This window comes from Protopterus annectens, chromosome 4.part0 (genome assembly GCF_019279795.1).
Source record: "Protopterus annectens isolate FY-2018-M chromosome 4.part0, PAN1.0, whole genome shotgun sequence".
In the NCBI taxonomy this organism is placed as follows: domain Eukaryota; kingdom Metazoa; phylum Chordata; order Ceratodontiformes; family Protopteridae; genus Protopterus; species Protopterus annectens.
Genome location: NC_056733.1, coordinates 1,708,326,776 through 1,708,343,762, shown reverse-complemented (window position 1 = coordinate 1,708,343,762; position 16,987 = coordinate 1,708,326,776). Strand labels below are relative to the sequence as shown.

The window sequence follows — 16,987 nt, the reverse complement described above, 5'->3', positions numbered from 1 at the left end:
AACTAGCCATAGCATGGAGAGTGGTGTCAACGGGGAATCTAGAATGAAGATTTGTCAGCCCAAGGACAGTTTCTAATGCAAATCAGCAATGTGCTCTCCCCCCGAAATGACAGTTGTAATGAATTAACATGGCATGGATTTTCTTCCTTATAAGATAGAAATGAACACTGCCAAAAAACATGCCATTCTCACATTTGCCCAAGTAGAACAACTGGTAGCAGCTTGTAGAGTAACTACACAGATATTGTAGGGCTGTGGTGTGTCTGTATATTTATCTGCCTATATGCATCTACATATATGTGTATATGGATTCACTTTATAATCTTAAAATACTGAAACCTTGAATTTCAGTATTTCGAGATTATAAAGCCAAACATTCACAATATCGAAACCCCAAAAGCGCAAAATTCAGAATCGCGACTTTTAAATACACCCTCCACCACACAAACATACATATATCTTCCTCCCCACACTACAACAAACCAACAATACACACACAAACACAACAACACAAATACACACACCTACCCTACCCTGCACCATCCATCCCAGAGTCCCACTGCTTATATATACTAACTCCGAGGTTGCACTAAAAATACAAAGATGCCATAGAAATACTTGCCATTTTAATATGTAATAACCCAAAGATAAGAGGTATAAATATATATGACCAATATATTTCTAAAATAATGATGTTTGCTGATGATGTCTTTCTTACCTTACCCAACTCTAAGGAAGTGTTAGGTGAAATGGATACAGTAACAACAAATTTCCAAAAAATCTCAGGACTCTCCTTCAACAAATCTAAATCAAAATATTTATTATTAAATAAAAGAGCATACAGGTTCCAGTTAATCATATTACTGGAAACCAAGTTTCAACTCTAGACTATTTAGGAATCATCCTAGGCAAGACTATAGAGGAAACCTTACAGCTTAACTATGCTAAAGCCATAGACCTAATCAAGACATTAATAAGCAAATGGAATAATTTGTTTATAAAATCTGATGATAGGTTACAATTGATAAAAATGGTTTTGTTACCTAAAATATGATATATAGCACAAGCCCTTATACTTCTACCAGGAAAGAAAATCCTTAAAGAAATCACTTCAACTCTGATGAAATTCCTATGCTACCCCAAAAGAAATTGAGTGGTATATTCTCATCATATCAGAAAATGGGAACAAGAGGGGTTAAAATTCCCAGAGATTGAAGCTTATATAAAGGTATCTATAATTAAAATAGTGATGAATTGGTTAAATCCTAGATACTCTTCCAATTGGAAACAATTACACTCCATACATATACTAATGAATGAAAATTATTTATAAAAGAATGCTTTGTTAACTGACAAAGATAAGATATTGCATTATTTAAGTTTAAATTTACAGTATAGTCCAACAAAATTAACTAAACTAACACTAATAAACAATATTTTTGATGTGTTTGAAAATTCATTAACACAAATTTAGATATAAAACTGTGGCATAGATTTTTAATGCCATTTACTATTACAAGGGATTTTCTGGATAAAACACATAGAAAATAACCTATTTTGTTGGTTGCAATGTATTGAAAACCAACAAACTTTGAGCACACAAAGTATATTGTCAACCTATGGCCTATCCCCTAATGACTGGTTGGTTCTTCAGAGTGTCACAGCATACATAAAGGATCTGTGTAGAATAATACATAACTCATCCTTCAAAACAGTACCAAAAATTATAAACTGGATTTTTGGAATTCTATATAATAATATCAATGCTAAGAATGAGTTATCATATCTATATAACACTTTAATTGTCTATAAGACTGCTCCTAAAGATTCTTACTGGCAATACCTAACTAAAGGGTTTCAAGTATCATTATCAATGGATAATAAAACAAACATTTTATTTTTAGTTAAACTAACTTTTTACTCACAATTCTGGAGGATTTTTCATTGGAAATTTCTAAACAGAACCTTTTTGACACCTGAGAAACTCACAAAAACGAACCCTTCAAACAGCAAGTTATGTTGGAGATGTAATCTGTCCACTAATGCTGACTGGTCTCATATATGACTGTACTAATATTAAACCATATTGGAATAAGATTAACAAATTTCTTCAAGCTATCTATACTAATATATTTGTTTTGACAAAGTCTTTAATTTATTGAATGCTGTTAATAGTAATAATATGAAGAAAGATTACCTGTATTTCTTGTGGACAATGTTAGCAATAGCCAGAAAATGTATAACTAGAAGATGGAACTCTAATGTAGCACCCCCAATGGAGGAATTCCTATCATCACTGAAGAAATGCATACTAATGGAGAAAAGAACTAAGGACTTTTCCTATGCCATTGATTAATAGTCCGTGGAGGAAAGTTTTGAATTTGATTGATACCCTACAGATGGAACCAAACTCTTTCTAGCTATCATAGTTTATATATTAACTTATTATTTAACTACAAATGTTTTTATCTGAATCCTTTTTATCAGACTGAATGTAAATACTGTAAATAGTTATTGAATGTTATGAATGTATTAAATTACTGTGTTATTTCTTCAAAATAAAAATCATTCGATTAAAAAGACAAAGATACTAAACCCACCACTACATACTCTATATTCCCCTTGCTCAAACACGTACCACATACGTGCAAACACCACCACTCTCACCACTTACACACTCATACTCTTACCTACCTTGCCTAACCTACACCTAAAACTTCCCAACACATTCACATACACTCAGATCCCTACCCAAAACCCTTAAAAAAACAGCACTTACCTGAATCTCCACATATATTCACACAACGGCAAGCAAACCATATCCCACAGCACACTGTACCTTACAAACACAGCAAATCTCACATACCGCACCAAAACAACGGCGTATTCGACACTTCAAATTCGATCAAGTGCAGTTTCGCTCAACTGCACTTTCGACATTTTCATCTCAAGATACTGAAATTCAAGATTTCAGTATTTAGAGATAGTAAAGTGCTTTCATGTGTGTGTGTATATATATATATATATATATATATATATATATATATATATATATATATATATATATATATATGGGTTACCTTCATTTCATCGAAAGCTCATTTGACTGACACTCATTTGACTGAAACCAAATGACTGAAACTTCATTTCTCTGACACTTCATTTGACTGACAGTTTATTTGACTGACAATTACTACTGGCAAGTAAAAGGAACATGTCCTTTTCCCCACTGAAGTACGACCCTGGAGTTAGTATATACAGTTGGATGAGAGTGGGGCACACAGTCCCCCACTTACTTTCATGTTATATTCTCTGCTTTTGGTTTTATATTGTTTAGTAAAACCAAAGTAAGTTGGGGACTGTACCCCAACACCCCCTAACTATATATACTAACTCCAGAGTTGCACTACATGGGGAAAAAGGACATATTCCTTTTACTTGTCTTACAGTGCTCTAGACACTGCCAATACTAATTGTCCGTCAAATGAACTGTCAGTGAAATTAAGTGTCAGTGGAATGAAGTGTCAGTCATTTGGTCCAACTAAAATGTTTGTCAGTGAAATGAGCTTTCGACAAAATGAAGGTAACCCATATATATATATATATATATATATATATATATATATATATATATAGATATATATATATGTATATGTTTATATATTTACGGATAGATAGGTAGATATATATATATATATATATATATATATATATATATATGTATATATATATATATATATATATATATATATATATATATATATATATATATATATATGTATATATATGTATATATATATATATATATATATATATATATATATATATATATATATATATATATATATATATATATATATATATATATGTATATATTTATATATTTATGGATAGATAGATATACAGGAATTTATATTGAAAATCATCTGAACATACATTGCCAGCTTTTTTCTGTGCGAGTTTGTGGAATAGTGGGAAGTTTGGAATTTGCTCTTTCCCCACTGTAGTGGGATCTTGGGGTTCATATATATATAATTTGCAGGAGTTATTGGGATGCAGGGTTGAGTATTAAACAAAGTGTCACATACATTATGGATCTACTTCACTTGACCTAAAACTCATTTGACTGACACCGAAATGACCTATATTTCATTTGACTTACAACTCATTTGACTGGCTCCCATTTCACCGACATTTGAGACATAGACTTTTTGTGGGTTTTCCTTCACCTGAGACTTGTTTGTGATAAAAAGAATTACTGTAACTTACAGTGCTGATTGTTAGAATTATGATAGACATGTAGAAAGTAGTGTTGAAGTGTTTCTAAATGTGGGTTTGTCTCTTTTACATTTTTATTGGAAGAATCTAAAGTAATTTTGTGAATGTTTTATGTGCTCAAAGCAGTAGTGGCAGTGTGTAGAGTACTGTAAGACAAGTTAAAGGTATATGCCCTTTTCCCCACTGTAGTGCGATCCTGGAGTTAGTATATATAATTAGGGGGTAACTTAGTTTGGTTGTACATTGTTCCGTTTCTGCTAAGATGGTAAGTAAGTAGTTTTTAAGTTCTGGAAAGTGTTAGTTATTAGTGTTCCAAGTGTGCTTGTCTATTCAGCAGTGTAAGCTGTCGGTGAAATGGGAGCCATTCAAATCAGATGTCAGTCAAATGAAATTTAGGTCAATTGGGTGTTGGTCAAATGGGTGTCAGTAACTCAGTAAAACCAGGAAACGAAAAGCAAGATCGCAGGACTCAGCTCCTCGGAAGAATAGTTTATTCAAACCACAGATGATAAAACGACAGATGATAAAACATGAAATGAACCACCATAAACACCATAAACGCCTTTTCCAAAAACAATTGAGAACACAGCGTTTTCGTCAAATTAGGTTGACTTCATCAGATTGATGTCAGACTGCATCTGATGAAGTCAACCTAATTTGATGAAAACGCTGTGTGCTCAACTGTTTTTGGAAAAGGCGTTTATGGTGTTTATGGTGGTTCATTTCATGTTTTATCATCTGTCGTTTTATCATCTGTGGTTTGAATAAACTATTCTTCCGAGGAGCTGAGTCCTGCGATCTTGCTTTTTGTTTCCTGGTTTTACTGAGTTACTGTGGCTTGTGGAGTCAAATGGGTGTCAGTCAAGTGAAGTAGATCCACATTTGTATCGTCTGCTCTCTCTGCCTGAAAAAAATCTGAATTAGGCTGAATGTCAGTGACTTTGTTCATAATGCACAGCTTGACTGGAACTGGGGACATTTGGACTGATTAGTTTTAACTCCATAAATGGGAAAGAAATAGAAACGTTACTGACCATGTTATGGAAATGGTTCAGTGATTACCTCAAAATGAGTCAAGCATCCTAGTAGATTGAAATCAATGTAGGATTGTGGCCAATCACTTATGTAAATTCAATCAGATCCAGTTCAGTTACTGTGTTATTCTGGAACTTGACTATAGAAAACTTATGAGTGTGGTATACCTAGATTTCAGCAAAGCCATTGATTTATTCCCTCATTATGACACTATCTGAAGAGCTTCTAGGGACATTGTTAGGGAAAGCGAGTAAACCAGAGGGGCAAATAGAAGTGTTTCAGGAGATGGTGAGTTTTACGGAGGGGTACACCTTTAGAAGAGAGAGAGAGAGAGAGAGAGGTAGTGATTGGGGTTTCATTGAGTTGGTTTGGTGGTCAGAGATGTTCAGGATCTTCATACTGGTTCTCATGATGGGCATTTAAGGCATGATACTTACAAAGAGATGGATACCTACAATATGGGGATAGTAGGAAGTGGGAGTGAGAACTGCAGAAAAATATAACAAGCTCTGCAGATTGAGGAGAAAAAAATGGCAACTAAGATTCAGTGGATATTACTTTTTGTGGAATTCAGCAGTCCCAGACTGTAACACAACTAGGATGCAACAAACTCAAAATGGGATGCAGCTGGGATCCAGCAGTGCAGGAACAGCTGTGATTCACTTAGTGCAGAATGGAATAACCTTGGATCCAGCTGTCCTCACAGAATGAAACAAATTGGGATCCAGCAATGGCAAAAATGGAATATATGTAGCAAGATGATGCAAAGCAGAACAAAGCAGGAAAGGTGATCTTGGAGAAAGGCACTGCAGAAATTAACCAGCAAAATGAAATATAAAAAGCAGTAACTAATGTGAAAAACATGATAGGATTCTCCTAAGAGGAAGAGGCCTGAGTAGCAGTGATGTCTTGCTGCAGATTCAATACTTTGTTCAATTTAACTGCTAATTAAAGAAGAAGAATATGAGAGAAGTAGAATGTCCAAAGGACAATCATCTAAAATAGTAAGCACAGGCTATAACAGGAGTCAGTAAAGATAGGATGCATTAGTCTAAGGGTTTGCATTTAAAGGAGGAGGATGCATAAATAAAGAAGAGCATAGTTACTAGACTGAAAGAACAAACTTCTGACTGGACATAAAATGAACTTTGTTGCAGAACAAGTCACTGATACTTAGAAAAGGTTACCAAAAAGAATTGTGAACGGAAAGACTACAGATTTATTAAAGAGTGCCTGAATGGAGGGGGTGGGTACTAGATAACCGCTGGGGGTGGACACCTACAAGATACTGGCATACAAAAAAAGCCAGCATAGAGGAGCATGTGTATATTTCTCTGCTGTTGCTGTTTTGTAAAAAAAAAATATTTATAAAATTCCCACATTCTGTATCTTAAATTCTGGGTACTCTGATTAAACTACAGTTCTAACTTTTAGTGGAACAAGGAAAGTAAATACTATTTTTGTAAAGTGAAGCTAAGGTAAATTATCGTCATGAGATCATCTTACCATAATTCTATCCAACAGTGTAGCTCCAACTGACCAAACCAGAACTGTTTCATCATTAGAAGAAGACAGAAGTAGTTTTTGGACAGCCCAGTACAGAAAGGAAGTAATCATTCCAGAATGTTCTGACACAGAAGCAGTCATCTGCCCTGTCTCCAAATCCCACCATTTGATAACTCCATCTGAAATAGAAAGACAAAGTCAGAACTAAGGCAAAAACTTTCACAAGTTTAGCATAATAACTACCCAGATATATTATTTTGTCTCCACAGTAAATTATTCTATAGAATTACAGCAATACAAAAGCACAGATATGGAACAGATTGCTCATGATGTGTTTTCTGTGTGTGTGTGTGTGTGTGTGTGTGTGTGTGTGTGTGTGTGTGTGTGTGTGTGTGTGTGTGTGTGTGTTTATGTGTGAGTGTGTGTGCAGGGACAGAAGGTGGAAAACTATGGACTTTTAGTTCTAACATCCACTCCTTAACTTAGTTCTCATTCTTGTTGGGTCCACTTTTAAAAGCACTACAAGGATAACACCCAGTCATATATCTATAGAGCCAACCACTTAACTTTCACCAGTGGGACATACCACATATCCTGGGCTACATTCAAAGTAAATAGTGTATAGTATTGGAGCTCCACTTAATGTAATCATTTATCTCCTTCAGCTACATCCTGGATTTTTCTACACAGACATGGGTGGTCAGAGTAGTTTTAGGGGGTGCTTTAAGGGGACATCACATACCCAACATTTTCATTGGTTCCTTTGTCAACAACCATGATGTACAGAGAATGCACAGTAGGCACTCAGGTTCCTATACTTGACTTTATTTTCAGTATGCTGAGTCGTAACTGTTGAATGCTGAAATTAATGGCCTATGTTTAAAGGCTCCTAAATTACATCTACTGTGCATCATCCAAGTATAACAGCAGGCCTTTGACCCTTTAGTTTCTTCTCTGTTAAAATGGTTAATACAGATGAGATCTGTCCTTAAACTTGCATCATTGGTGATACTGTAGGTACTGTACCTCTGTTCCAGAAAATTAAGTTTATATTTATTTCTGTTTAATAACTGTATATGTTGTATTTCACCACATTTACTTTTGCAGCACTTTTGTAGTACTGTTATGAGCTGTAAAACATGAAATCACTTTTGATGTCTCATGAATGCTCATAAACTTTAATATTTAAGACTGACAGATAAGTTTAATTATTCCATTTTTATTTTCCATCTACCCATTTGTTATTATCTTCTGTCCTTCCCAAATTAACTGTCAAAGGAAAAAACTTCAAAGACCAGTTCATGTAAGGTTCAAGTATGGCACCCTTTATTAACTTGCAGCAAGGAGACAAAGCATGCAGGCAGAATGATTTGTCTGAACATTAATAATTAGTATGGCATTTTTATACAGTTCTTTCCATGTTACACAGAAATGTTACTTCTATTGCTGACGTAGTTAGACACAGCTTTCTGTATTGTTCTACAGAAAATATTACTAGACTAATTGCTGACTAGTTGAGAATAACTGCTGATTTGCAAAACATTTGAGAAAAACAACCTGGCCTTGGGGCTTATTTTAGCCCATCACAAACTTTCAATTCTTCAATTGTGCAGTTCTGATATATGTGTTACATTTTGCCTAGATTCAAGGTACATTTCTAGCTTAGATACAAGTAATGCTGACTACGGTTTATACTTTCAAGCATCCATTGTGCTCCTTATCAAAGCTTCTAACAGCTGTGTACTTTCCCATGGCATAAGCAGAAAATCAATAACTCTTTGTTAAGTCTCATGACACTAGTAGAAATGAAACACTTCTTGTTATTTGCTGACATTAGCAGAAATCAAATGCTTCTTGTTAAGTTTCTAATAGCTGTGCAGATTCATGCAGTGCGAACAGAATAAATGTATTAACCCTTTTAAACCTTGAATGCACTAAGTATTAAGCATGCATATTACTAATACATATTTTTCTAACATTTCCCCCCTTTTAATTCTTTTATTCTACTTTCAAAATAAGCATAAACAGTTTTTTTTTTCTTCCCCTAACCTCTTCCTACTCAAGATTTGCAGTTAAGAGAGTCATTCAGTTTAAACTTATGAAAGCATTTTCAATTTTTTAGCAATTCTTCAAGTTCAGCACCTTGGTATAATGTTTCTGAAACTGACATGTCTATAAAGTATTTAATCAGTCTTTTCATGCACACACATACCACCAGCAGGATCATTCCTTCACAGATGGCAATCAGGGTGTTCATTAGGATACTGCCCCACCCCCCCCCAAACAATGTCTGGAAAAAGTCTGTCAATGGATTTGGCCCTGGCTTGGTCATAGCCTACACCTGCTGAATTACCTCAAGGTGATTGTCTATCTCGTGTTTGTGGTCAGGAATATACGAACAGCACTCCTCCTGGATTAAAGTGCAAGAACCTCCTCTCGCCGCTAGGGTGAAGTCAAGAGCCATGCGGTTTTAAAGCACTACAGTTCTCATGGCAGTCAGTTCATCAGTCACCAACTCTAGAGCGGAAAAGGTTGTATTGCTCTTTATTTCGAGAAGTTTAGACAATTTTCTCAGTTCCCAGATTGATTTTGTTGCTCCATATGCTGGCAATACACCTGCCCACGAGATGATGGTATCACCTAAGTCCATATGTGACAGTCCATTTTTCCCTAGGTTCATAGCATGATGGTTTGTCCAGTCTGCATTGATTTGCCCCACTGGGTTGACAGGTTTCTTGATTTCTTGTCGAACATTCCGAATTTTCCCCTGAGGTAAAACTGCTGTGTGTTGTATGGCCGGAACCAGGTACCCCAAATAACAACTGCCGGACCAATTCTCAAATAACCACTTATATGCTTTCCTACCACATACAAAGTAGCAATCTTCTACTTTGGTAGTAACTTTACTATGTCCTGGCTCTGGATGAAACATTTTTTTGTCAACTATAATCAGTTGTTTATAGAGGTCAGCATTATGTTCTACTTCATCAGTTGTCCTATGCATCAGTTCAAAAAATTAATCATAGCTTGTGTTGCAATAGGAACCTGTATTGTCAGTTTTATTGTAGCATCTATAGGGAACAGTCACATTGCAATTGTTCCAACCCACCTGAACTGTATCATTTTTGTAAAAACACACAATCCCCTTCTGTCGAACAGATAAGTGCAATGCTACTTTATCTTGTGATGTGACATCTGATGTATCATGCAATATTTCTGAGGAAACTGTTGTTCTGCATTCCTGTTTTCTCGACTCTTCCGAATAGGTACATCTGGATCTTACTGGATCCTGTCATCTTTATTTCAGACATGTGTTCTTACTCTCTGCCCTAATAGGACCTTCAGCACTGATGATTTCTTCACTGAGGTTGAGACTAATCAGTCCTATTGATCTGACCCCCCTTTGTAGCCAGACTTTGTGCTGAGGGCCCCGATGGAGAGGTAAGATTTTTGTCCAGTTCAAAGTTTTTAACTAGTTTGCAGTGTGTCAGGTGGATCCACGAAGCTCGCTCTGCTATCTTGACTGCAGTGGGTGTCGAAAGAAGCACCAGGTATGGACCTACCCACCTTGGTGATGACCAATTCTTCTTCTTTATATTCTTCACCCACACCCACTCCCCGGGGATCACTGCCACTTCCAATGTTTCAGTTTGTTCTTTATCTGAAACAGAATTTGACTGCAACAAATGTTTAGAATTCATGACTTTCTTCATATATTCAGCTAGTATAAAATCAGCTTCCTGGTCTGAGGACATGAGAAGTCTCCACTGGGGTGTATAATAAGCCCTTCCAAATAGTTTTTCAAAAAGAGTCAATCCTTTTGCAGTCAGAACAGTTCTCATGCTCAACAGTGCCAGGGGCAAACAATACAGCCAATTCTTTCCTGTCTCAGCTATTAACTTTCTTAATTTGTTTTCTAATATACCATTATGTCTCTCAACTAGCCCTGCAGATTGTGGATGGTTAAAGAAATACCAAAATGCTGACTTAACTGCTGTATGGTTTGGTTTACAAAGTGTGTACCATTGTCACTGTAGATCCTTTCTGGAATGCCGAATCTAGGGATGATTTCTTTGCCAAGTACTTTTGGTACCGTGGCTGCATCTGGATTTTTGGTTGGAAAGACTTCCACCCATCTGGAAAACATATCTACAATGACAAGACAATACTTCTTATTTTCACATTTGTTCAATTCTATGAAATCCATACAGATAGTATGAAACGGATATGGTGGTGTAGGGAAACTCCCTTGCTTGGGCTTTAACGCCCCTTGTGCATGATGTTTGTTGCAAATTTGACACGTCAAACAGAATTTTTAGAGTAGTTTGTAAATCCGTACATTATGAACACCTGGTTCACCAGCTGTACCATCCCCCCTGTTGAGACATGGCACTGCCCATGGCTCAACAAAGCTGCATATCTAAACAAATTAGATGGTAGTATTGGTTTCCCTTCTTTAGAGATGTACAGCCCCTTTTCGAGAATTGCTCCTCATTTTACCCATCTTTGTTTTTTAGCTTGCGTAGTGAGTGTCTGTATTGTTTTTAACATTTCTAAGTCTAAAATCTCAGAGGGTTGTAGTTCCTCATTTAAAAGAAATACTTTTGTAGCTGCTTGTTTTGCAGCTGTATCAGCTCTCGCATTACCTTTTGAAATCTTATCTTGTTGCTTGGTGTGAGCTGTGCATTTACAAATGGCTACTTTCTGAGGTAATTGAATAGATTCTAAAAGATCTAAAATAAACTGTGCATGATTTATAGGTTTGCCAGTTGATGTTATCATTCCTCGGTTTTTCCACTGTTGCGCAAAAACATGTACAGTAGAAAAAGCATACTGGCTGTCAGTAAAAATGTTTACACATTTACCCTTTGCTAAGGTACATGCCCGTGTCAAGACAATCAATTCTGCTGCCTGTGCAGATAAGTTGTGTGGTAAAGGTTTTGCTTCTATAATCTCAGTGTCAGAAACTACTGCATATCCTACTAGGTTCTGTCCTGCAGGACCCCTTTTGCAAAAACCATCCATGTAGTATGTCACCTCAGCATTATCCAAGGGGACATCCGTGAGATCTTTTCTAGGTAGTGTCTTTTGCTCAATTACCTGCAGGCAGCGGTGCGGTGTGCCATCTGCAGGGGTCGGGAGCAGAGTAGAAGGGTTCAAAGTCGTTCATCGCTCAATTGTCATGTGAGTTTGGCTCAACAATATAGTTATACAGGAAAGATGCCTAGCAGGGGAAAGATATGCCACCTTTTCTTGTAGTAAAATAATCGTGACTGCATAAGGCACTCTCAAAGTGAGAGGGTGGAATAAGACTACTGAGGCCGAAGCCTGTACTGCCATTGCAGCTGCAACTGCTGCTTGTACACAGTGGGGGTAAGGACTGTGCCACTGGGTCTAGTTGTGATGAATAGTAAGCAATGGGGTGTTGCTTATCCCCATGCTGTTGTGTTAACACTGATGTCATATAACCTTGCTTACAATCTACAGTTTGGAAAAAATGTTTATGGTAGTTTGGTAATCCTAGAACTAATGATGATGCTATTAACTGCTTCAGTTTGCAGAAAGCAGATTCTGCTTCTGGTGTCCATTGTAACAAATCCTGTGCTGCCATAGGCTTCTTATATATGAGGTCAGTCAGAGGTGCAGATTCCAAAGCATAGTTGGGAATCCAGCTCCGGCAAAAATTAGTTGTACCCAGGAAGGACATCATTTCCTTCTTGGTAGTGGGTTTTGGTGCTTGCAATATTGCTACTTTTCTGTCCTCATCTAATGTTCTACCTTCCTTGGATATTACATATCCCAGATATTTGACTTGTGTTTTCCAAAGCTGCAGTTTATTTTTATTTACCTTATGCCCTTCAGTGGCTAAGAATCGTAATAGCGCTAATGTATCTTCTCTACAATCTTGCTGGGTGGGGGCCGCCAGCAAGATGTCAACATAAAGTAAAATCTGACTGCCTCTTGGTGGGGTGAATCCCGCCAAGTTGCTTGCCATTTCTTGTGAAAATATTGTTGGACTTTCACAATATCCCTGTGGTAGTCACGTATATGTATACATTTTCCCCTGAAATGTGAATGCAAAGCAATACTGGCTGTCAGGGTGTATCAGTATCGAAAAGAACGCATTGCTGATATCTACCACAGAAAAATACTTCTGTTTACATTTTAAGTCATTCAACAGGGTGTGCGGGTCTGGCACCGTAGGTGCCCTTGGTATTACTGCATCATTTACAGCTTGTAAATCTTGGACCATACGCCATTCTCCATTTGCTTTTTTAACTGGAAATAAGGGTGTATTACATGGTGAATCGGAAGATTCTACCAGTATTCCCCCTTTAACTAAGGCTGCTATAATAGGCTTTATCCCTGCCTCTGCATCTTTTCTTAAGGTATACTGTCTTTTCTGTGGTCTGAATGCTGACTTTGGCGTGATAGTAACTGGTCCCGCTGTAGGAATAAGTCCTACATCTGATTTTCCTGTTGACCAAAGAGTTTCTGGTATATTCTGTAAGGCATTCTCTTCCTCCTTTAATAGGAGGGCTAATCAGCTGTCCTTGCTAGACTGCAAGTGCACGGCTGGGTGGGTCTGAGTTATCCAATTCAACTTCTGTATTTGAATTCCCTGCTCTGACAGTTCTAATTCTGTCTGTTTCTCCCATCTCGTGACTTTTTCTCCTAGGTCTGCCCATTCTATATTTTTGTTCTTGGTTAAGCTAACATGTGGTAATCGATTAGATTTATAAAGTGTAAAGAACTCCTGGGGCAATGAACAGCTGGCTACACTGTTCCCTTCTGTGTCCCAGTACAGGTTACGTAATATTAATCTGTTTGCATGATTTTTAAACAATTCTTGCTCATATTCCTTGTCAGGTCCTGGTGTGTTACAATAATACAGGATACAGTGCAACAGGTGTTGCTTATCAATGTCAAGGGAGGGGAACTTGCTGATGGCTACATTCATTAATTCTTCGGTCACAGTCCCTGGACCAGTCATAACCAAGTCCTGGCTGTACCAATAAAACATTTCACCCTCCGATTGCACTGCAAAGGTATCAATCTGTCGCTATGCTTCCATACCCTGCATGGTTGGGACTACTGCTTTAGCAAATAGTTGCGTGGGGTCTCTGCCCAAGAGGGTTACTGGGCATTGTGCAGAAACAACAATTTTGCTTTTCTGAGTCAATCCTGAAACTGTATCAGTTATTGCAATATTATGGGAGAGGGGGTCCCGATACAGCTGTCCATTAGCTGCTTTTACCAGTATGTAATCAGGTGACTCCGTGTTTTCTGGCAGTTTGGAGGGATGTATCAGGGTTCGTGATGCCCCTGAGTCACACAAGAATTTGACTTCCCTCCCTTCTACCAAGAGTGTAACTTCTGGTTTTGTATCTGCTAAATAGAGCTCCAAGCTCAATAAAGCTAGGTCTAATATTTCATTTTCTTCACTGTCACTTACTTCTTGCACTTCCTCTATCACTTCTGTCACATCCTCTACTCCCTCTATCACATTCTCATTTGTCCTTTCTTCGCTATCCCCTTCTAGTGACTCCTGACTACCATATAGTCAGTCCTCACACTCCTTGTCTTCCGTGGTTGTCTTCTTGTTTTTCCTGCAATCCTTTGCCAAGTGTCCCTTTTTACCGCATTTAAAACATTCACCCCTTTTCTTTCACCCTTCAAAGTCCTCTGATCATTGATCAGATTGTTTGTTTCCCTGTGCATTTTTCTTGCCCTTTTTCCCGGACTGTACTACATAAACTTCTGCTCCATCTTCTACAGAAAATACTTGAGCTTTCTTTTTCTTTTTGCTATTAAAATGCCTTTCGGCATGCCTAGCATATTCAACTAATGAATGTAACCTGCTTGTACGATGGTCTACCATGTGTTTTGTAATAAAACTGTTTATAGGTGCAATACTGCCCTTTAAAAATGCATTCTTTAACTGCTGTTTATATGGGGAATCTTGTGTTTGATCTTCAGGAACCTGCATTCCACAGTGGTTATTAAAACATTCTAATAGTCTGGCATAATACCGGTCAATAGTTTCACCTTCTTGTTGGATGCATTGATTAATGCAAGTCCAGTCTGCCCTAGGCTTCCATTTTTCAGAGATGCGGTCTGTAAGACCTTTTACTCTGTTGTCTAATTCTGCGCTGCTATGTGGGAGGGTTCTTTGTGCAGCATCACGGGGATTCCAGTTGCCACTAATCGTGTGCCAATCTGGCTCCACTATTTGTCTAACTACTTTTTCTACCTCTTCTCCATTTAGGTTATAACTCAGCCTCATTCCTTGCAAATCTTCTGAGAATTTTCTAAAATTAACTTTTGGATGGGGAATTCCCTCAGTGGCTTTCCGGATATCCTCCGGAGTCCAAGGTCTATACACTAAAATATTTGGGTCCTGATTGTCCTGAAATGCCTGAGGGTTGGGTACTTCTATAAGTGGGCATATTTCTTCTTCACTTATAGATTGTGAATTCTTAACCATTTGATATAACTCAATGGCTTCATTTGAGTTACCTGCCCTTGTTCGAGACCTGGTCCCAATGGGATCTCTAATATACGGTTTTATTTTCATAATACCTCTTTCTTCAGTGACCACAGGATATCGTGGGGGTGGACTAACCTGTTCACTTGCTTCATATTCTGGTAAGGGAGGTGGAGGGGCTGATGCTATTACTAAGTTATTGTCCTCCTTGTCTAAAAACATTGTTTTTGAATTTTTGTTCTTTTGTTCCCTACGGTTTACTTCCTCAATCCACCTGTGTGCCTTAGGAATTCCTAATTTACGTTGCTTTTTTACCCGACCTTTGGAATCGGTTTTAAGCTGTTTGATAAGTTTGATAAGCGAGGATTTTTCTAATTTTCCGTCGAATTCATATTTATTAAACCATTTTGAATAATATTTAATATTATCGGCACGCTGCGACTGCATGTATTTTGCGTTTTCTGTTAACGGCGGATTTTGGGGTCTTTTTGTGCAATTATTACCCTTTTGCTCTACCCTTTTGATCGTTACGTATCCTCTCTTATTTTTAACATGGTACCACGGATTTTGTTATAGTCTCTTCAGAATGAATGCCTTCTTATTCTATTTCTCCTGATCTATGACAAGACAGTAATCTTTTCTGTCCCTGACTTGTAAGCAAAAATACAGTCTTGACAAAAACAATACAGATCTGGTCCCTGATCTAAAACAGAAAACAGGAAAAAGTAGATTCACATTACCTGAGCCTACGTGATTGATCACCTGATTCGCGGAGACCCATCCTTCAGTTGCAGATCAGAAAGTGGCTGGCCTCTTTTGAACAACAATTCAGTCGGAGGGCTTTTCAAATAAGAAGAACCGATTTGGTTTCTTCCCCATACAGTTTCAACCACCTGGCCCGTCTGATCCGAGGTGAAGAGAGGGTTCCGGTCCTAAGGACCAATCTGTCAAAGGAAAAAACTTCAAAGACCAGTTCACGTAAGGTTCAAGTATGGCACCCTTTATTATCTTGCAGCAAGGAGACAAAGCATGCAGGCAGAATGATTTGTCTGAACATTAATAATTAGTATGGCATTTTTATACAGTTCTTTCCATGTTACACAGAAATGTTACTTCTATTGCTGACGTAGTTAGACACAGCTTCTGTATTGTTCTACAGACAATGTTACTAGACTAATTGCTGACTAGTTGAGAATAACTGCTGATTTGCAAAACATTTGAGAAAAACAACCTGGCCTTGGGTCTTATTTTAGCCCACCACAAACTTTTGATTCTTCAATTGTGCAGTTCTAATATATGTGTTACATTTTGCCTAGATTCAAGGTACATTTCTAGCTTAGGTACAAGTAATGCTGACTACGGTTTATACTTTCAAGCATCCATTGTGCTCCTTATCAAAGCTTCTAACAGCTGTGTACTTTCTCATGGCATAAGCAGAAAATCAATAACTCTTTGTTAAGTCTCATGACACTAGTAGAAATGAAACACTTATTATTATTTGCTGACATTAGCAGAAATCAAATGCTTCTTGTTAAATTTCTAATAGCTGTGCAGATTCATGCAGTGTGAACAGAATAAATGTATTAACCTTTTTAAACCTTGAATGCACTAAGTATTAAGCATGCATATTACTAATACATATTTTTCTAACATTAACCCTCACTTCTTCCTACTTTACCT

General features: G+C 37.3%; 1 protein-coding gene across 1 annotated transcript in view; it reads right to left on the bottom strand.

Annotated features, from left to right (window-relative positions):
• Positions 1–16,987, bottom strand: part of LOC122799991 (vegetative incompatibility protein HET-E-1-like) — a 964,337-nt gene that overhangs the window by 747,782 nt on the left and 199,568 nt on the right. The window contains exon 3 of the mRNA XM_044069444.1: positions 6,820–6,998. Within this exon, the coding sequence (XP_043925379.1) occupies positions 6,820–6,998 (179 nt within the window). The remainder of the gene's footprint in view (positions 1–6,819; positions 6,999–16,987) is intronic.